This window comes from Fundulus heteroclitus, chromosome 12 (assembly GCF_011125445.2).
Source record: "Fundulus heteroclitus isolate FHET01 chromosome 12, MU-UCD_Fhet_4.1, whole genome shotgun sequence".
Lineage (NCBI taxonomy): Eukaryota > Metazoa > Chordata > Actinopteri > Cyprinodontiformes > Fundulidae > Fundulus > Fundulus heteroclitus.
Genome location: NC_046372.1, coordinates 32,002,067 through 32,025,527, shown reverse-complemented (window position 1 = coordinate 32,025,527; position 23,461 = coordinate 32,002,067). Strand labels below are relative to the sequence as shown.

The following is a 23,461-nucleotide window of genomic DNA, read 5'->3' as shown; positions in this document are numbered from 1 at the left end:
TGTGATTCTAGGCATTAAAAGATGTGGTTGGGCTTTAGAACAACACTTCCTGCCAGTTATGTTTCAGCACTATAGCTGCCTATGTTAGTGACTAAAGTCACATCCTATCATCTGTTAGTACCTCTGTCATTGATGTCTTCAGAAGCTTCCTTGCATGAACCTCCTGCCCTTGTCCCATCGATATTGCTCTGCACTCTATAAAACACAATATTTACATGGACTAAATTAATCTGACTTTATTGAGATATGTACATTGCACATTTTGTAGTTTTATTACCCACTCAATGAGCTTCACAGTGCATCATTTACTTATATCACAGCCATAGGTGAAAATTGGAGAATAGTACATTTGCCACGCCCATAAAGATGCACAACAGGAAATTTGCCATTCATCCAGGAAAAATGATGCATTTATACCTTGCGTCTCCACCATTGTTGGCACAATGGTTTGTGCCATTGCACCAAATGGACTGCACCGATTAGTGAATTGGAGGGCTTTGTTTTATACACTTGGGATTACAATATTATTATCATTAGATCTTTTTTTTTAATCCTATATCTGACAATTAAGATTATTAAATCAACATTGCACAGTGTGTCATGGAATAGTCTTATAAGATTGCTAAAAGTGCACAGTGTAAGAAGGCCATTAGACAGACAGCTATAGGAGATCCTTCCTGCCCACTGCCATCAGTATCTACAACAACTTTCAGAATCCTCCTTAATAAAATATTTTTAATTGAACTGATCACTGGGGACACCCTGTGATCCATGAGGTTAAAATATGACAAAGCCTGGTTCCTAAAGTACTGACTTTTTACATGTTTGGCTTAATTATCCAGTTAGTTGAGCTAAGGGCCTATCAGTAATAAAGTTTCCAAACTGATAAATTAGTAAAAGGATTCTGCTTGAACCTGGAAAAAAAGTTAGATAGCCTTATAGTGAACAAAAAAATGACTCATCATACTCCAATGGGATTTTAGAGATAAAACAGGAAGCTAATCTTTTCCGAATCTAACAGGAGAGGAGGACTTACCAAGCTCAAGGTTCTTGGCAAGTGCTTCGATTTGATCAGTGGGATCAGAACCCATAGAGAGGAAGCAGATTAGGGGAGTGCGAGTATCACTTTCCTCCCATGTGCCATGAAGATTTAGGATCACAGGTTCAGCAAATTGGCTGCCTATGGATTTATCTACATACTTAATAGCTTGAGCCAAGGTACGATCAGGGCACCAAGACCTGTAAAAATTAAACATGTTATCATTGTGTTATGTTTGAGTTCATGCTTGAATGCATACAAAATAAGTCAGCCACAGAATTCAACCTTATCAGCAAAAGTTTTTGGAAGACGTCCATAGAATTGTATCCATCAGGAATGACGCCTTCCTCTGGTGCATCAAGATTAAGCCATGCCTTCCAGTTTTTCTCATTTTGGGACACCTGCAAAATGCTACATTCTCAGCATGAATACAGTATGATCTACAAAAGATTTATACGTACAGTTTATTGAGCTTACCTGGTATAGGATATTGGCAAAATCTGGAAGTTTGCTAAGTTCCACCAAGTTTAGCCACACCATATCCAGGATCCACCTGAATGGCTTTTGGGGACAGGTCTTCAAGTCCAGAGCCGCACCACCTATGAACGTATTCAAAGACAAAATTTTAATTACAGCATACTATAACAATCAGGATTGCTTTTCCAGCAATCTACTGTTCATACCTTTAATTAGTAACTGGAATTTGTTTTGATCGATTTTATTGGTCTGTAATTCGATCTTAAGGGCCAACAAGAGCGTGAAAACAAACTTGTGGTTTTCATACAGGCCTCTGATTGTATATCTGAACACCTCAAATGTCAAATAGCTAATGATGTTCGAAATTCGGGTCTGGGTTTTAGAGGACTTTTCAGACCTGTGAAGAGATATTCAAGAAATGTTAACATTCCATGTATGGTTTCTAGCAGCATGTTGCTTTTGCATAAGGTTTACTATGCAAATGCTGCCATACCTTGCTTCATGGCATTAAAATAAGCATTGTCCAGACACAATTTGTCTTGGTGAAAGCCTACCTTTCGAGGGATACATCAAACACTTTGAGGAACTGACCCAGGGAGGTCTGGTACATGACATTGACCATGCTCATTTCTGTGATGAGGAAGTAGAGAATGCTGCCTCGTGAGGCAACGGGACGATATTCCGCTTGAGCTAAATTGATCTTTGCCTCGGCTTCTGCTGCCACACTGAGCTTTTCACTAACTTTAGCAGCAGTTTGCTTAGTTGTGTGCAGAATGCCAATCATGGACGGATCATCAACTAAGGAACCTTTAATCACAAAAGCAAAAACAGTTAATCAGGAATTACTCAAAACCCTACAGAGGAGTTTACACAAGTATCTGTAAGACCTTGAGTGGAGCTGAGTTTGTACAGCAAGTTGTCTTCCAGCTCCTGCATCTTCCTCTTATTGGCAGTTACATCTTCCATTAACTTCAATCTCTCTGCTTCTAGTTCCTGTTGAAAGACAGGAAATACAACCAAAGGTCAGTCAGTGTTACAACCATTTTCTAATAAGAATAACTAATATTTATTCAACTCAATAAATCATATTTTAAAACTCAATTAAATAAAAATAAAGCAAGCATGTTCTAACTTGTTTCTCCATGAGGATGACACGACCTAGCAGCTGGTTCTCCAGACCCTTCATGTTTACTGTGAAATCAATGATGGATGTCCTAGCGCTGACTTCCGGGGTATATGCTGGATTGGGTAGTTTAGTGGTTATATAGAGCCGGAAGCTATTCATGACATTTATCTCTTTGTCTCCAACTTTAACCTAAAACAAGAAACAAGTCAAAGAAGTTAAGAGAGTAATTGTTTTAAGTTTTGACAGCTAAATTCATATTGTCAAGATGGCCGAGTACCTTATAACTGGTCCCAGATTTAATGAAGTTTTTCTCAAGCACATTATCCAGGGCAGGGTCAAGCTCTTCAAATATATCAGCAATAAGCAGAGGTCGGCCCAAGGAAAGACAATCTTCCAAATGAGTGCGGAAAAACTTGTGGTTGAGTGACGTGACCTGGACAAGAGATCAGAGTATCTCTAATCTTTGGAACTAAACCAACTCATCATGGGAAAAAAAGGTAATTGCAATTTATTTAAAGTACTTCTTGATTCTGAGATCATACAAGTTGCTATATATTAGAAAGTTCACATATTATTATGACCCGAGGACAAAAAAATAAAATAATTTGATGACAAAGTGGATTTTTTAAGGCTTTTTAGCCTTTCGGTTCGGAACCCCCAAGCTGCCGCCCCCGCCAACCCCCTGAGAATATGAGCGCCACGGCTCGACAGATAAATGCGTGTCCGCTCTCAGAGCGCTCACGTCCAGATTATTAAGCCAAATAGAACACATAATGCTGAGAACCTGTGGTTTGTGCTGAATGTACATCTTTTTCTTTTATTTGCTGTTCTGGCGGATTTCAGCCGTCATAAACGATGCCAGGCAATCGGGCTTCGACGAGTTGCTTCCGTGTTTACATCCGAACTGTCAGCCAGAACCACGATTATAAGCCCCGATTCCAATTACACACCAGCAACCCATCTCGTTTATTCTCCAAAATGTTTTTCTCAGACTTACCCGAGTCGTAACAGACGCTTGCGCTGTCTTTCGTGTTAAAATCATCACTTTGTTAATCGCCATCTGAACTTATCGTTGTGTACTCCATTGTACTCTCTCTACTCATCGTACCACGTGACGCAAATTGTGGATTTTCAGCCTAGCGGTCGCGAGGGACAATTTTTAGTCCTTAAAAAACATTTAACTGCGCAATCACGATCTTACTGTCACATTTTTTTGAAAATATGATCACTAATGGATGTATTTCAGAGTTGGTCGATCGCAGAATCAAGAAGTACTTTAATTTGATTAGGCTCTATACCTGAAGTTCATTGGCTGCTTCTTTTTTTTTAATCCATGTCCTTCCTTGTGTCTGAGGATCAATGAGGAGGGGATATCTTGTTGCTTTGGTGACAACGATGCCATTCTGAACAGACAAGTCATCTCCTGGGAGTCCCTGAAGGTTCCACTCGCTTATCTTAAACATGGACAGGAACGTTTGAGTGGATCTTATCTGTAACTTGTGGATCTAGTGTTCAAGTTAAATTAAATGCATTCTATCCTTACAGTGGGAGGGTCCACGAGGGCAGAGATTATGTTGAGACTTTCTGTAAAAGGGATTTTGTGACTCAGAAGCTCTTCCTGCCAGTCCTTCAGCAATTTGTCTCGATAATTTTGATTGAATGGCCCACAGTATGAAAGGAAGCCAGTAAGCTGGAGCACATCACCCACAAGTCTAAAAAATAGGAAAGGCTTATTTAGTTCTTATTTGATACAATCAATACTTTTAAATAAACGTTTAAGCAAGCAAAAACCTGTTCAGTTTGTTTGTTACCTGTTCAGTGTATACTGCCAAAGTGCCTTTCATTGTGAAGCACATTTTTCTTTTTAGCCTACCTATTTATTTGAGATATAAACTCTTTGCTCTGCTGTGTCCAGCGAATCTTCTCTCCACTAAGTCCATCGATTAATGCAGATGCCGTCTGCTTTTTATTCCTACACATCTGTGCATCATCTGACAAGTCCTGTGCATAACACAAGATGTCAACATTTTCTCCGTTGTGTTAAATTCAGAGATAAAGCTGTATTTTGAAGGAGTCATACCTGTTTCTCTTTCATGGCGGCATTATATTTAGCGTTGACTTTGTCCAACTCAGCTTGCTTTTCAGCCCTCAGGGCCTCAGCCTTGCTTAGCTCGTTATTAGCCACGTTCAGACGACTTTGTTGAATGGCCAGGTTAGCCTGTACAGCAATAACAACAGTGCTTTAAAATAAAAGCAGACTATGCTGTCTGATTTTTTTTTCAACATGTATATTTTTATGCACAACGTTGCACAGACATATACTCTTTGAATCTCTCAACATTTTGTCCTATTACATCCACAAATGTCAATGTATTTGAGTCAGGTATAGATTCTCTGTCCTCCCAGACTTCATAATCCTAAATCCCTTCTGAAGAAGCCTTTAGGATGAGAGTTGAAGCTACTTTTAGAAATGGTGGGTTTCTGAAAGTAGTAGAAGGGAGGTTTTAGGCCTGTGTTCATGAAAAGTAGCAGCCAGCTTGGTTTGCTGTATTGAATCATGGAGAGTGAACAGTTATGCTGGTAGTTACGCCACAATTCGGTTGTTTGAAGTGGAGGATTTTTCACTCCCCTCGTCACCGAAGGTTGAGGGAGTGTTTTATGGGGCCCAGCGGGCCAGAGCCTTATCAGTTTGAGCCGCTGACTCAGCAATGTCCAAGATGGTACTGCTAAGGCAGTGGAGTACAGGATGGGTCCAATTTTATATTATCATTGATTTCCATCTTTTCAATCCAGGGCGGGATCACCGACAGCTTTGCTCATGCAGTTGATGTCTGCCTGTGAGACAGCGCTGAGGGAAATGTGATGGGCTAATGGCTGAACTCGAGCTGCTTTCATACCACACAGCAACAGAGCTACTGACATAAATTTTTCCAGGTGACGTCACAAAAACATTTGTACTAAAAGCAATACGTAATCAAAATTCAATGTAAGACCACCGTTAAACTTTAGGAGGGCGCCACACTGACAGTTTTAGACACAAAAGCAGGATTTCAACAAATATGCATTGATTTGTCAAAAATAATGACCTGGATATGTAGATAGTACTATAAGACAACCATTTTAACAGTTTATTGTCAAAAAAGTTAATTTACGGGTGAGTTACCATTTAAGGATTCAGTGTATTTTATTGGGATGTGTTAGTGCTTCACAAAGTAGTACATAATCAAGTGAGAGGAAAATTATGTAACACTTGGAATACTTTTCCTTACACTTCACAACTATCCACTACTCTGAGTTGATCTAAAATATAAGATCATAAAAAATAGTTTCATAATTGTAGCTGCAACATAACGATATAGTTCAAAAGATAGAATACAGGCACCATATCAGTTAAGTCATACATCCCAACTAATACCCACACAAAAATCTAAAATCAGAAATCTTAAACACAAACCTGGAGTGGCAAAACTTCTTTGTTAATTTCATAGAATTTGGCCATAGCAAGAGTCCATCCTAGCAGACCAGCGACGTTACCGCACGCTTTTGTGGCACTTTCCATTGTATAATCTTCCATGTCAAAGTATGGCTGCAGCAGCTCGACTGTTTCATCGTTAATTTGGTCCTTGGGGAATTGCTGAAGGGATGTCAAGAATCCAGGACTACTCAAGAGCTAAACAGTAGATAAAGAGAAGAAAATCACATTTACAGACTAGAGATCCCTTCCTAATATTATTAGTGGAGCCATCTTATATGTATTTTAAAACAATAAGAGCACTTAGTTTTTCTTTTTACCTTCATCGCTTCTGTCCAGGAAGGCTTAATGCAGCGCCGTTCAGGATCAATCGTGACAGAGTCTAACTTTTTGTTGAATAATATCAGGACACAGTCCATAATCCTCATGATCAAATGAGGAGGCTTGGCAAGTTTTCTTACAGTTGCAATGTCAGCAGGCGAGATGGTCTGGAAAATTCATAAGAGTAACACAACGTTCAAGTTGTAGATATACAAGTAAGTTCAGGTACAGCTGGGGCGACACTTCACGATTTCTGCCCAATTTTGAGATGGGGTGAAAACAGCAGTCTGCAGGTTTGAGAAGGGAACCAACCCAACTGGATTTCACACAAACTTGTTGGAAGGCGGAGGCGGATCTGAACCCAGTCAGGTAATAAGAACGTGTGTTGCTGACAGCCAATGAAAAAGAAAGGCCTGGACACGGCAACAGCTGCGAGGTGACTTAAAAAAAAACATCTTTATTTGTTATTATAAAACATTATGGACATTAATACTAACATAAAAACACCCCTGGGTATAATGCAAACTATCACCAAACAAATTTTAGTCACATAATTATATAAAAAAATGACAGTAAATAATGAAGAGTCTTATTTAAATAAACCAAACAATTCACTATCGCACATAAAGGTGATGTATAATACATTACCGTAATTAACAAAAACTAAGTCTTATGATCGAAAAGGTTTCCACATAGAATAAAGCACTTAGACATACATAAAGTACTTCTTGATTCTGAGATCATACAAGTTGCTATATATTAGAAAGTTAACATATTATTATGACCCGAGGAATTTTTGTTTTTTTTAAATACGATAACAAAGTGGATTTTTAAGGCTTTTTAGCGGAAAGGTCATAAAAAATGTTGCGCCGGGTGTCACGTGACCGATGACATAATTCGTTGACAAAGGTTGATCTGTTGACATTGCAACAAGTTACTTCCTGGTTGCAGACTCGCTTTCTCAAACACAAATAGATGGATTAAACATGGCTAAATAGTGTGTGGCTTATGGTTGGTCAAATACCAACAAGGATAATGTCTCCTTACACACATTTCCGAACGTGAAAAGTCCCGATGTTGTGCGAAATTCAGCTACCCTGTGAAAATCTGTTCCCCTCTGCGTCAGGAGCGCGCATTGCAGACAGAGAGGCGGGGTTTCACGGCGCTTCTGATCGGTTTCTCGGTAAAACAACTCATATAATCATGTCAAGGTTGTAACATTCAGTTTAATCGGCAGCTGTTGTTTACAAAATTGTAAAATAAAAATAAATAAATGCAATCTTCAGGCAGCTGAAATATCAATTTTCTCCTCTCCTCCCCCCATAACTTTGGGAAATAAAGAGCAACTGTTTCCAAATTCTCAAAAATTGTTATGTGTAATAGCATTTAGTATACTAGAAATTTCCTTAATCCAGTAATCTGTCATATTTTACATTACAACGGGATTTACCAGGAAGTCTACACTCTCGTCTTTTCAAGAAGTCTTAATTTTTGTGCCCTGCTATCAGCCAGTTTCCATCCTCTTATTTCAGCAATGGAAAATCATAAATGCACACTACGTGTTGGAATACTGTGTTTGTTGGCTTACTTTTATTTGTCAGGCTTAAGTGACAAAAGTTGAAAAACGACCGATTATGTTGCCGTTTAAAATAACACAAAACACAAACTGAATTTCGCACAACACCGGGGGTGAGAAAATCCTCGCTGAATGGAATTGCCAAGTAGCCGGTAGCCCCTAAACTTTCGTTTCAGACACAGCATTGCTTCACGAGTCCTGAGCGGAGTGTTTCTCCCACTCCAGCCTGAGCCCAGAGAAGCTCTTTGCACTCAATCAGAGCCCACTGAGCTCTCTGGATGTCTCCTTCTGTCCTCCTCACTCATCGCGCAGTGGAGCGGAGAAATCTGACTGACATCACAGCTCACAGCAGCCTGCTGTGAAGCAACGTTTAATCCACACTACCTCTCAGCACGGCGCTGCTACCCCGCAGAACCCTGAAGCGTGGTGGGGACAGACCCACAGCCCTTTTGGTTCGGAACCCCCATGCCGCCCCCCCTACATCTACGTCATCGTACCACATGACCCAAATTGCGGATTTTCAATTTATGGGGGCGTGGCACAGAAACTTAGCCAGTCCAAACTCCAACAATATCTTCAACTACTGCCATCTACTGGTACTACTTTTGTAAAGTTGGCTTTAGTTGGTAAAAAAAAAAATGTTGTCAGCAGCAAACACAGTTGTTAAGTGTGTCATCTCCACTCATTCGGTTGTAAACAAAATCCACTCCGTTGGTATGATCTCTTAATCTCAAAATCTGTCAAAACTGGGAAAATCGTGTAGTGTGTCACCAGCTGAAGTCACAGAGATCTTACATTCAGTGCAGCTGTAGCTTGGTCCAACGCTGGCTTGGCTTTCTCCAGCTTTCTTTCAGCTATGGCTTTCTCTTTCCCAATTCCATCCACAAGTGTCTGGGCTCTTTGCGCCACAATCTCGACCTCATCCTTCACTTTGTTTGCCGCTTCAGCGCTAACTGTCACCTCTGCCAGCACCTATTTAAATGCAATAAAGAGATTTAACATGTCAAACTCTGAGATATGTTTTCAAATATATGCTATTATTTTATTTATATTAAAAATCGCTGCTGCATTACTACTTCTTCATGACCAAACAAAAATCACATGGCCAACCTCCTCCTGTCTCCATCCCAAAACACATCCACAAATTATAACAACATTAATAATAGCTCAATTTTACTTATAAGACCGATGCATGTATGATAGGATGCAAGATATGTTTACAACTGAGTAACATTGGTTGACACTGTTATTGCAGATATATCATGCATTCCTAAAGTGTATATCCCTGGATTTTGCTGTTGATCTCAGGCCCTCAATCGCAAGCAGTAAGGCTTCCTGCTAGCTTCCCCATGTGAATAAAGAACCACATCATAGAACCAAGAGCCCTTTCTGGAATGTGAGAATGTTAGTGCCTTTACTAGTCCAGTCTTAAGTCTTTGACTCTGCTGCAGCCAATAACCTGTCTTCTTCCTCTTTCAGTAGCTCCTGTAAGTGTGGGAAGTAGTTTTTATGCATTCCACCGGTTTATCGTCTCAAATCTGTCAAAACTCACTCCTGGTCTGTTTGAATTTTTGGGTCTCAGGTTCGGGTCATTACATGGATCGATGATTACGTCACATTACGTACATCGATGATGTACCCATATGACCTATACATCTTTCAGTCACTTAGTTGACACTGAATTTGTCTGTGTAGCAAAGTATTTCAGAGTCAGATGTGAGACCATCCGTCGGACATCTAACTCTTGGTCAAAACTGGATCATCAACAGAACGGTTGGCTCAAGCCCACCAACCCAGCTATAACCCAATATGGCTAAAAGGATCAAGATGTTGCACGGACTGCAATGCTGCAGTGGGATCTTAAGCCGGCAGTGCAGTCACAAACGTTAGTAAATCTTCAGTTAACTGTTGTGAAACAAAGAGGGTCAAAATTCCACCATAGCAATGAGAGACTGATTAAATAATATAGGAAAAAGACTGGCAAGTAAATACTGCCATCAGTGGTTCAGCAAGCGTTAAATCAAAGGCCTTTTACAATAACTACATTAAGCTGGTTTATATGTGTACATTGTTCAGTTCTGGAGGAGACGTTCATCATTCACCTTGTCTGCTTTGGCAGATGCTATTGCCAGCTCTTTGTCCTTTACTTCAAGATCTTTTGACAGTTGAGCCACAGACTCACTGGCCTCCTTCAGTTTGTCCAAACCTGTAAATAAATTAAAAAAAAATCCTTCCTCAGTCAATTTTAAAGACATTTTGCAGCATTTACACTTGTGAATCTCAACAAATTAAAATACTATCAAAATGTTAAAAAGGTGAAACATAGTAAAGATTCATTGAAAAGGCATTCATTTTTGTTCATTAACAATTAACAGTCAAGCTTAGTTTTTTTTAATTGTCTTACCAACATTCATGCGCTCCGCCAAAGTGTTGATGTAATTGTGTTTTTCTTTATATAAGCTTTTGTAACCATTTATAAAAGAGAGGTAGGACTTTGGGGTCACGTGAGTTCTTCTGCGAAAGCTGAGACATGAACAAAAAATATTGAGATCCTGCACGTTTTGGAACAAACCTATCATGAACATAGAAAGTGAATGTGATTTGTGTGAATGTGACACCTTTCAAAGTAACTCTCACAAGCATTAGAAACTCTGTCATGGTAAATTCCCATTGTGGCCATCACTGAGGTCTTGACAGTAGCTGAGCAAACCATGTGGAACTCTGATAAGAAATAAGTGGATACAGCAACCAGGGCCTCACTGGGCCAAGGGCTGTACCAGTCCATTGTACAGCCAGAAATCAAGCCAGGAAACTTCTGACATCTGGACCGAAACTTCTGTCCCACCTATAAAGAGAAATTGATTGGAATAAAATAAAAATAATACTAGGGGTCTTATATTGTTTTAGGTCATATGGTACATTTTCTGAATAGTTTTTTTTTATTGCTTTTAGGTAGCAAATACTCATTTTAACTTACCGGTGAGAAGCAAAGAACAACATGCAGATTCTTTTTTGACCGCGCTATAAAGTACTCATAAAGGTTGTCAAAAGTTGGTGGGATGCGAGGAAGCTCTTTTTTCATAACTGGAATAAGGTTTTGGGTTATCTCTTGTATCTCATCTTTGGCAAAAAGATTGGACACCTGCAGGTGAGTTGATTCAGAATAAAGTCAACATCATCAGGACAGAAATAAATTCACCATTCAGAATCTAAAGTTTGCTTTTGAGGGTTTAGGTGCCCGAATTGTAACTTCAAAATATATCTAGACTTTGCTGCTATTACAGAATCTCACCTCTCCTGAAGAAAGCACGTTGTTCAGGTGTTCAAGGAAGGCTTCGTCTTTGATTTCATTGTCAGTAAAAATGAAGGTTATGCCTTTGCCATCAGCCCCAGCTGTCTTGTACAACAGTTTGAGGTCATCCATGAAATTATTCATGTTGTATGATCTAATTAAAATACAAACACCGCATATTCAGAAATAAGATTTTCACATTTGTTTGTCAGATAATGTACTATGTGTGTGTGTGTGTGTGTGTGTGTGTGTGAGACATGGCTTCTCTGTGTCAGTGCATCACTATGACAAAACATTACTGGTCTAGAGGAGATCTGCATGAAAGGAAAGTACCGGCTACAGTGTGTACAAACCTGGTGAAGACTTACAGGAAATGTTTGACCTCTGTCATTGCAAACAAAGGTTATGCTACAAAGTGTTGAATTGAACTTTTCTTATTGACCAAATACTAATTTTCCACCATAATTTACAAATGAATTCTTTAAAAACCCTTCAGTGTGATTTCCTGGATTTTTTCTCTCATTTTGTCTCTCCTAGTTGTCTCAAGTCTACCTATGATGAAAATTACAGATGTCTCTCATCTTTCTAAGTAGGAGATCTTGCCTAATCAGTGGCCTGATAAATCTTTTTTTCTTCACTACACACACACATTATATATATATATATATATATATATATATATAGATATATATATATATATATATATATATATATATATATATATATATATATATATATATATATATATATATTAGGAAAGAAGGCAGAGCACTCAGTCCTTGAGGGTTAAGTTCCTACATTTTCCATTTATTAGAGCGAGTGCTGGCAGGAGTGGAAACTTCCACATTGCAAACACTTGCACTAATTTAGCCTAGGATCTGGTTTGAAGGACCCCCCCCCCTTCAGTTAGACAAAAAAGTTAACTTTCACCTGGTCAGTGTAATCTGAAAGACACTATATCCAGCTATGTAAGAGGCCAGGCGAGCAAGACTTTGTTTCCCGGATCCTCCTACACCCACAAGCAAGGCACTTCCATTGTCAGTGCGAATAATTCGTGAAACCTGAGGAAAGGAAACTCTCAAATTACCATTTCCTAAAAAATACTATGAAAGAAATGTATCTCTGATACTGCTATTTAATCTGACCTTGACAAGGTGTGTCATTGCATCTTTGAAGAACACCAGATCCAGACTGGATCCCTTTACCACCTCATTGTGCTGACCCTGATACATCTTCAGTTTCTCTGATAAGAACTCAAAATCTGGCACCTGGAAATTGGAAAGTTTTAGCAATCATGGTGATGGGTTTTCATCTTACTACACCAAGACCAATACTAAAAACAACATCATACCAATTCATAAATTTTAGGGGCATCCAAATTGGCTTCATCCTCTTCTTCTCCTGTCGGCTCAGGTGCATCCCGGAGGAAGTCCACAAAATATGGCTCAGGGTGAAGTCCTTTGACAAGATTTGAATCAATATCTTGGATCGCTTGGCATAATTTCTCCTCAAACCACTCTTTATCATTTGAGCTAATAAACCTGCAATGAAACCACAGTTTAGGGCTTTTTTCTACATTTGGATTTTAAGACGGGAACTAACGAAAGCAAGCACACTACCTGTCTGCTATCACCCTTGTACATTCACTCTTAAAAAGAGCTAACAGAGTGGGGATGTTATTACACTCCTCGGCTTTAATGTTTAACATTCCTTGCCAAATTCTGGACAAATCCCTCAGGTTGAAGATATAGTGGAACTTTGATGGGGTGGGGAGCATTTTTACCTTGAAGTAACATCATATATAGATTAACATCAGTTAGAATGAAATCTTTTTCCATATGAAAAGTCACATCATATTTCAAGTACTGACTTTTGTCCATTGCCATAGAATCCTTCCAGCAGGCACTAGACATTTAACCATTTCTAAAATACTTTGATTGAAACCCCTGCACTCATGGAAGTATCCACAGCCAATTATGCCTAAACAACAAGAAATGGTAAAAATGTTAGCTGTCCAAAATGAAATCTGAATGAACAATGAAGGTTCAGCCGAAAGCTACCAAAGATCTTGTCGATGGAGGTGTTGGATGGCAGAGTGCAGTTAAAGATTGTAAACTGTCTCTTCAGTCTTTGTGGAATGTCGTTTCTTCCACCACCGGGATGAATCATGGCAGCCAGAATCTGTACATCCTCAACAGTCGTGAAATCTCCAGGTTTGTCGAGATTGTACATGCCATTCATTTCCATCATTTGCCGAACGATCTCGTTGGTGATCTGTTTGGACAATCAGTTCCATAATTCTGAACTGACTAATCATAAAACAGTAGAAAAGAGGAAATATTTGTAACACCTGATCTCCCCATTTGTTGACAATAGGCATATTTATGTCATCAACGAAAACAGTCATCCTTCGTCCTCCCGGGGGCCCGTAGGTGCTGCCAACTCGTTTTTCAATGTAGCTTTCCACTGTTCGCTGCAAGTAGAAAAACAGCATATACCGACAGGAAAAATGAAAAACCCTGACGGGTAAATTTTAAGAAAGATTTTACGTTAGACTTAACCTGAAACATTATGGGTTCTGTGGCAGACGAGAAATTCAGGGACTTGAACAGGTCGGTCTCAGGATCTTGTTTTTTTGCGTAGGCTTTTATCATCACCGTCTTTGCTGTTCCTTGTTCACCAATGAGCAATACAGCCTAAATGGGTAAAATATTGGTTGAATAAAGCCAAAAAAAAATTATTTTTTTTTATAAAACAGCAGGATTACCTTGCGTTGTTTTGCAATAGTTTCCAGCAAGAAAGAGGTTCTTGTGTTATCCACATTTGGCACAAGAATGGAAGTGTAATCTGGGACATCGTCAGTTGGATAGATGTACTCCCCAACGTGATTACTCCAGTGACACCATTCACCTGTAACAAAGTTTACCAACCCTTATACACACACTCAAACTTCCTCTGATATATATATATATATAGAGATAGATATATGAGAGATATATATATATATATACATACAAACTACCATCATACTACTACAGATAGACAGACATACAGAGAGGTATATTATGATATATATATTATATATATATCTAATATATATATATAATATATCTATAAATATATATATAGATATATATAAATATATATATATAAATATGATATATATATTATATTATATATATATAATATATATAGTTATATATTATATAGTATATATATAATTATATATATATATATATATATATATATGTGGTGTGTGTGTGTGTGTGTACTGGGCCCGTTGATTAAATTTAAAAATGGTTGTTACGAGCTACTGTTTCAGATTACTGGTGTGTTCTTATGAACAAGCAACGATTATGGATAAGGTCAACTAAAGACAGCCTGTAAAGGTTTTAGGAAGCTGATGAAACTCCTTGTTTATATAAAGGTTGGGAACAGGTTGGGAAACACCTGCTCTAAAAACAAAAGAAGCAAACCAACCATGTACATGCAGACTCCAGAGAGTAATTAGGCAAGGTTGTGAACAATTACCTAACTGAGTCTAAGGGGAAGGTGCTAACCATCACACCATTATGCTACACATGAGCTCCAACTTAAATGAATTGCTTCAATTGGTAACAAGTAATTGAATTAAGTTTACCCAACTTAATTTCTTTACGATGCTTTTACTTGACAACTAATCAACAAAATAAATTAAGTTGGATCAACTTCATCCAATTACTTATTACCAATTCAAACAATTCATTTAGGTTGGAGCCACATTCTGTTTTTAGGGTGTACAGCTTACCGTTTGTCTCGATCATGTACTCAAACATAGTCTCTCCTGGCTTGGTCGGAGGCAAATCAATCTTGCTGTCATGACCTCTCATGTACTCTTCTAGTTTGTCGCGATCCTCTAATTCCAAAATTGCTCCAATGCTCCACATCACGCAGAAGACAAAAAGGCGCTCGAGGTGCTTGCTTTCTGCAAAGCCCATTATCTCCTTAGTTGGCAGGAAACCCTCCAGTAGATTAACCGACTGAAGGATTAAAAAGAAGTTTATCCAAGTGGGTATAACATATTTCATTTAATTACTTTTTAAATGTTTCTTTTAAATACATGCCTGCATAATATAGTTGCACTCCAAAAGCTCCATTTTAGGTTTGAGGTTTTGTTTCATATAAAGGTAAACATCAGCAAACACCCTGTCATATAAACTTAAAATGCTTTCTGCTTCCTTTGCGTTGCGCTTCTTAGCCCATCCCTATGAAAGAAAGACCCGTTTCAGCTAAGCAATCTAAATTGTATGCACCATTTATTAAGTACTCTGAAGATTAAATTATTATCATTTGAATAAATGACCAGTACCTGGAGTATGGGTTGCCAGCTGAGCGCAGAGGAGCTCATAAAAACCATACCCACCCGGGAAACGGTAGCAGGAGAGGCATTATCCATATTGTGCACCTCGAAGACCAACTTGCAGGTTGGTGACATGGTGATGCGGTCTCCATTAGCCAGGGTCAATGTTTTGTTATCGTCTAGCACTGAGTTCAGATTTTCAATCCATATGGCATCCACAGGGCCATCTAGGACAATCCAGATAGCCTCCCCTGGAAAAAAAACATGAGCAGTTCAACATAAAGGACAAAACAAACCTGAATCTACAAAGTTTGTAATTTTCTAAGATAAGATGTTTATTTATCGTTGCCATCAGCATTACAACAAAATTGCATTGGTTCCCAGACCAAGAAATAAAAGGAACACAGACAAAATAATAATAATAATAATAAAGTAAAAATAAGTAATAAGCTCGTCTTGTCTAGACGCCATCTTGAAATCGTAGTCCATGCTTTTATCACCTCACCACCCTGGACTATAGTAATTCTCTTTTGATTGGTGTCAGCCAGTTCACTCTTTCACAGCTACAACTGGTACAGAATGCTGCAGCGATTTTTAACTGGTAAAAATAAACGTGAGCACATAACTCCAGTTTTAGCATCCCTCCACTAGCTTTCTGTTAAGTTTAAAATCCATTTTAAGATTATTTTATTTGCTTTTAAGGGTCAAAATGGGCTGGACTTCCTATTTACCTGAACTGCACCACCCCTACATACGTTTCCATGTTCTTAGATCAGCGGACCAGATGCTTTTATCTGTCCCAAGGTTTATTTATAAATCTAGAGGAGACAGAGCTTTTGCGGTTTTTAAAACCCATCTGAAAACACAATTTTTCTCCTTGACTTTTATCACAGAGTGAGTTTTTATGTGATTCAATTGTACTTCTTGTTTTGTTTTCTTTCTTTTCTTGTTACTTTATAGTGTATTTTACGTATATATTTTTATACATATGTATTTTGTTCAGCACTTTGGTCAGCTTCTATATTGTAAGTGCTCTAGAGATAAAATAGTATGGTATCGATAAATTAATAAAAATAATAATAAAGCAGGCTCTCGGCCTAGGACTGGACGATAATTCAATAACGATATATATTGATTGATAGACGTATGGTTCAATATAAAAAACAGTGCATTCTAGCCTATTATTTAGGTTAATACTACAGTCATTCCATCCTCCCAACCAATCACAAACCTAGGAATGCTCCATCAGCCTTCAGACAGTTCAGAGAGCACGTGTCTTTTTTTCTTTTTTAACACTTACAGTTTCATAAAAAGTTGTTTGAATAAAGGGTTGAGTTTAAATCCATTTATTTAAAAATAGGCCATTAAGCAACAGCATAAAATGGCCAGGGTTGCACTTAAAATGTACATTCTTTATTTTTTTTTGATAATTATCAATATCGATCAGTATGATTTCTATTTTATCGATATGTTTTTTTTCTATATTGTCCAGCCCTATCTCAGCCTGCTTTATTATTATTATTAATATATCTATCATTGAAGAGTCTACAACTATTGACAGTAATAAACAAGTTATAGATGAGTCAACTGGAAAGAAAGTTATGAACAGGAGCAAGTTAGGGAAAACAAAACTGTGCATGAATAAAGCAAGAGATCCAGCACCTGACACTAATTTGTAATATGAAAGATTTTTGATTACCGTATTTTTCGGACTATAAGTGTCACGTTCTGGTTTATGTTTAAGGTATTTTGCCCTCCTTCCTTAGGTTCTCTGGTTGCTTTGAGTTTTGTCTTGTCTAGGTTCTTGTTTACTGTTAGTTTATCCTGTTTTGTCATCAGTTTTAGTCTTAGCTTTATTTTCTGTTTTAGGTTTGTATTTCAGGGTTGTTTTGTTCTTTATTAGATCGTGTGTGTGTGTAGTTTGTTTCTGTCCACTTGTCTTGTCAGCTATTTATATTTGTCTGATCTGTTCTTGTTTTGAGCCTCAGCACTGATGTCTGGTCTAATTACTTATTCTGCACACCTGCCTAACTCCACCCCTGCTGCAATCACTTCTCACCGGTTTCACCTGCTTCCACCTCCATATAAACTGTTGAGACCAGACATCAGTGCCAGGTCGTCTTGTTGAGTATGGGTGAGTTTTCCTCTTGCAACTTTCTGTTATGGTTTGCTTTTGGATTTTTGACCCCCTTGTCTCCAGAAACCTGAGCCATCCTGTTTTGCTTGTTCCTGCCGTGCCTGCCCCGTTACTCTGTTTATTTTTGTGCCGTCTTTTGGTTTGACGGTCTTTTTGGCTTTTTTCCCTGTTTTGCCTTTTGTTAATAAAGAACCTGATCTGAACCTCTGCTGGTCTGGCTGAATTCTGGGTCCTCTGCTCCGATTCGTGACAATAAGTTGCACTTTATTTCATAGTTGGCTGATCCTGTGACTAATAGTTAGGTGCAACGTATATAACATTTAAATGGTAAATCATACTGACGTACATGAACCAAGGAGTAAACATTACCATCTATAGCTGCAAGAGGGCGCTCTAGGCTTGTGAAAACTATATGCTGCTTCTGTACCACTAAAATATTAATTGAATTATCTTATTGACAACAAAGACTGAACACGTTTGTATGTTGTTTTGCTGTTTCAGTATGCATTCACACAGCAGAGCATTAAATGGAGCAGGTCGAAGGGAGAGCTCAGACTGCAACAGAACCGTTATTGGGCTGTCCTTCGCTGTTGTACGTTCAAGAGCATTACTGACCTTTCTATGTTGCTCTGAAACATCCGTGTTGTACTGCCAGCTTAGCACGTGGCGCCGTTATGTCCACGGTTTAATGTTAGCGTAATTTTGACAACTCTCAGTGTAACAGGTCGTTATGCTGAAACATGCTGGCAAGAACCCTGCTCCGATAACTTGCTAGTCGGAGTTGCTGGCTTGCTATGATAATTTACTCCACTCAACCTCCCAGGTATGTTCCATGTTATTCAGCCTGTTGTGGATGCAATTGTTTAACTGAATAAGTTGCTTTACCACACCAAATGTCCGTTTTTAGTCTTGGGTTATTGAAAATGTATACGTTATACGTTTCTCCTCTTTATGACGCATGTTTTGACTGATTGGACTTATATTCCGGAGCAACTTATTGTCTGAAAAATATGGCAGGTTTGAAGCATTTGTGTTACAAACCCTTCTTGGCTTTGAGCGATCTCCTCCATAGGGTTGAAAAGATTCCATCTGTCCAGTCATTGGTGGCTGCATCCAAGCGACCAAACATCTGGGGAGCAGTGATTGCCTTGGGGTTCATGCGCATTTCTCTGTGTGGGGTTCCACATTCACTCATTGACCTCATCAGAATGTTGATAGATGCGGTTTTCCCTGCTCCACTCGGGCCCAAAGTCATCAGTCCATGGCGCACCCGTGACGCCTCATACAGCTAATATAAACATTTAAAGCAACATGTCAGGACGAAATGTTTTGTAGAAAAAGTGTATTTCATATGACAAGCAGGGTTTCCTCTAGGATTTTTTTAAACCGCTATGGTGCGCTGCTGGGGGGGGTTGCGGGGGGGTTATACATGTACTTGTTTTTCAGGCTGTAGAAAAGGGAAGCTTTCGGCAAGACAGAACAATGATTAAAAACTCTAAATGTGCTTGGAACTACAAATGAACTTTATGAAATAATTTTGCAATCTTTATACATCCACAATGCATACATCAAATTTCATCAAAAAGTCAGTTATCAGAGGCACACAGTGAACAAGGTAAATAAGCGATTGAAGATGTGTGTGAATCAAATTCAGTTAATTATTTTAATGCAACAGTTTCAGAGAAAAAATAGATTAGATTTAAAGCTATATTTACATTATATTTATATCCCATTTTCCAATCAAGAGCGGAATCCTCGGCAGCTTGGCAGATGGGCTATATATGTCAGGGATTCACCCAGAAAATGTGGTAATCTTTGCTGTGCTGGTGCACCACAATCAATTACCCTGGAACCCTAGAAGGGCTAAACAGTCTGGGGATAAAGTACCTGGACAAGCTTGAGGTTCCAAGGTGGGTGGTTGACAAGACCTGCTAGTTCAATTTGATGGGCAACAGCAGCTTGGAGTTCTGCATATGTACTTCCATCCAGCTGGATACCAGGGAACAGGTCATTGATAAGACTAAGGAAGAGGGGCTCATCCTCATCCACCTGTAAAATAAGAATATATTTATTTGTACAGGACTGGATCTGTGCCCGTGATATACACAATACCGCACAATTCAATTAAGCGTCTCTTTTAGTCCAAAGAAACAACTGAGGTCATACCAGTTTGGAGAGATTCATGTCACGCAGTACCCTCATGACAGTGCTAGATTCTGTGTCATCAGGTCGAGCTCTTTTACAAGCCCCAAGTGTTCTTAACACAGATAAGATATTCCTTAGTCCAAAGTCATAGTGGACCTGATAAGGAGGAGAGACTGAGTATCAAAAAATTATCATTATCATTTAAAAAAAGTTACTATATGGACTAGTTACGAGGCGCCTACCTGTTTTGTAAGCTGCTCCTCACACAGTTTGTAAAGAACAAAGAACTTCTGGGCTAAAATAACATTCTCGTTGAATCCACAACTGGCCAGTTTTACTCTCATAATGATCTGTCGAAGAACACAGTGAAGAGGATTTTATTAAAATGAACATAGGAGGAGAACTTTTCCTTTCAAAAACACTTCAAACCCACCTGCCTGTCTGGTACCATCATGGACACTGTCCTGAACTGCACCTTTAAGTTTTCAGGAAGTTCCTGACGACCTGCATATCCAGGGTTCTAAACAGGCAGACGGATTTCTATAAAGCAAATACTGTCAACATTTTCATCTTATGTTAAACTCATTCTTACCATAGTGATAAACAGGCCAAATTCTGGATTCAGATCCACGCAGTCTCCGTCAGTAAAAATGAATGTGCTTTTGTGTTTCTTTCGTGCCGTTAAAACAATAGAGATCTGCTGAGCAGCAACAGAAAGGACCGGCAGGTCAATTCTGTTGAACTCATCGAAGCAGCCCCAGGAACCTGACTGTGCAAGGCCTAAAAACATGATAATTAACAAAAATTATTTTTTTATAGCAATGTTTGATTAATTCTTTAAATTCTCTAAGGTACCTTTATATATTCTGCCAAGTCCTCTGAAGTCCATCTGGTCTGAGCAGTTAAAAACCACAACGTACTTGCCCAGGCAGCGACCCATATCTTTAGTAGTTTCAGTTTTACCCGTGCCAGCTGGACCAGCAGGAGCTCCTCCCATGCTCATGCCAAGAGCCTGGGCCAATGTGATGTAACACCTAGGCAGATTATAGGCAGTTTTTAGTTGCAATAATGAAAGAAAAACTCTTTTAGAAAGCAGGAAAAAAACAATCAAGTTTTTTCTCTTGCCTGTCAGTCAAAGGAGTGATGACCAGGCGATCAGTACAGCCTAAAAACTCATTCTGATAAATGAAGTCAACATTGGTAATCGACACAATGACTTTGTCCAAATCCTCCCTGAAGTAAAATCTGCTCTGCTTGAGCCATTCAAAATCGTTGACAGATTTTATACGCTTCTTTACCTGAAGACAATGACGATTATTCAGCTGGATGTGAAACAAAACAGTAAAAACTAACAGTTTATGTTAAGAAGAATTGTTCAGAGAACTTACCAAGTCATTGAAAATGTCACTTTGGTGCACATGAATTGTAACAAGTGTCTCATACATGACCCGATCAAATTTGCTGAGGTCACGGGTGGTCTGTTTAATTAGCACGCTGAGCAGCTGGAGAAACTTGTTCTTCATAAAGATCATGATCTCTTTGTCCATTTCAGCAGTGTGGAGGGCTTCTTCTGAATCTCTTGTCCAAAGCATCTGGATACCAAGCAGGCCAACCTAAAACAAGAGCAAAAGAGCACATAAACAAAGTGATCTTTAATAAGTACAAATATTAATTACCAGATAACCACAATGTCTTTCAGCACATTTCCCAGTTGTGGATGATCAAAATTCTGATGAAGTAAACATTATTGCTGGTATGCAAAACATTTTATGTCAGGAGGTTTTGTTGAGGAAATAAAAGGTTGTAAGATGCTGTTGGTGTTTGTCATGTCTACCACTGTTAGGCATTAAGGTTGTTTAGGCACCTACAAGGACACGGGCAATAGAAAAAATACACAAAAAATACAACAAAAGGTCCCAATATGCTATATTCAGATACTCTTGACCTGATTTCCAATAAGTTGTCAAAAGCCTGCTGTGGCAGTTCCTAGGCATGCACCTCTTTCAGCCGCCCCTGACCACCCCAGAAAACCAAATACAAATCCATTTCTATTGACCTGACAGGAAAACAAAAACTAAAAGGTTTTTTCCGCTCCTATGGTTTGGCAGAACACCATATTGTCCACATCGACAGCCTGATATTTCAAATAAATAGAGAAAATCTTCGATATTTTTATTAGAATTTGTCATCTTCCTACCTGTGCTTGGTAGTTCTCGAGAAAAGGAAGCAGATCAAACTCTTCATCATTTATCTCCCAGTAGGAAGATCTGATGACGGAGTGTAACGAGGCCTGCTGCTGCTGCAGCAGCTCGCCCAGCCAGAGCTCCACTGCTCCCTGAGCCATAACAGGTCTGTCCAGCTGAAATAAAACAAATGTGTATGCAATTGTAGTATACTACAGGATCACAGATAAAAAAAAAAGCTTTATTTCATGTTTTGTTTATATTTCTTCTGAGATTGAAACAAATAAATTTAAAAAGATTAAAAAAAATATATTTCTTTAAATAAACAACACTGTGAGTCAATGATCATACTTTATATTGATTTCATTGGGATCAAGAGTAGTCTACAAAATAGACACTATTTTGAAATCGACATATTGAAATTCCCAAAACGATCTAAAAATGTGTGAAACTCCATGGGTAAAAAAAAATTGTGTACTGACCGGTAATTTCTCTCCCTCCTGTGAGACAACAGTCAAAATCTTGTCATACTCCGTTGAATCAAACTCAGCTTCATTGACGTTGTCAAAAACTCCTAGAAGATGTGACTGGAAAAGATTTTTAGTAAAAAACATTTTTTACAACAAAAATATGGGAGAATAACTTGTTCCCTACTAACTTTTATTGGGATATCAGAATCCCTGTCCTAATAACCTGATAAAATAAATTGTCATTTAATTGTGACACAATTCAATTCCTTTGTTGTCATTTTGAAGTGAACAACAGAATAAAAGTCCTTTACTGGAACATTACAAATATATGTAAAATGAAAAGATAAAAATATCTTTCAAAAAGATGTGGATATGTCAAAATATATAAATATATAAGATGATTGGAATGTAAAAAAAAACATTTTTCAAAGTATCCTGAAAAGATCTGGTACATTTTGCTCCCAATAGAAATCCTGTTTTTATTATGGCAAGCCTGTTCCAACATGGCCCTACCTGAATTGTGTGAGAATCACTGGCTTGTCCAAGAATTTCCAAAAGAGCCGGATCGGACACAAAGAAGAACCGCGGGAACAGAAGCCTCTTTTTCTCCAGGTAACTGTTAAATTAGAAATGCTGTAATGTTACCACTGAATGCTTTGCTATGATTAAAGCCTTTTTCACTTTAAACCAATGTTGGGCGAGGTTTTTGTAAAATACACACCCAGCAAGTGATTTCTGACAGAGCTCTAACTGCTTCTGAAGATCCGGCAGGAGCTGCCCCAAAATAGGATCCCCCACGCAGCACTCCAGCACTTTTGGGACATTCTGAGCTCGCTTCATGACCTTAATCCAGGACTTGTCAATATCTTGGAACCGTTTTGCCT

At 38.6% G+C, this 23,461-nt stretch overlaps 1 protein-coding gene across 1 annotated transcript in view; it reads right to left on the bottom strand.

Moving 5' to 3' along the window:
• Window positions 1-23,461, bottom strand: part of LOC105926821 (dynein heavy chain 8, axonemal) — a 74,851-nt gene that overhangs the window by 5,222 nt on the left and 46,168 nt on the right. The window contains exons 71-80 of the mRNA XM_036143887.1: window positions 3,941-4,096; window positions 2,920-3,075; window positions 2,649-2,831; window positions 2,404-2,509; window positions 2,071-2,323; window positions 1,723-1,913; window positions 1,517-1,638; window positions 1,325-1,440; window positions 1,037-1,239; window positions 122-195 (exon numbers count right to left, since the gene is read on the bottom strand). Of these exons, the coding sequence (XP_035999780.1) occupies window positions 122-195; window positions 1,037-1,239; window positions 1,325-1,440; window positions 1,517-1,638; window positions 1,723-1,913; window positions 2,071-2,323; window positions 2,404-2,509; window positions 2,649-2,831; window positions 2,920-3,075; window positions 3,941-4,096 (1,560 nt within the window). The remainder of the gene's footprint in view (window positions 1-121; window positions 196-1,036; window positions 1,240-1,324; window positions 1,441-1,516; window positions 1,639-1,722; window positions 1,914-2,070; window positions 2,324-2,403; window positions 2,510-2,648; window positions 2,832-2,919; window positions 3,076-3,940; window positions 4,097-23,461) is intronic.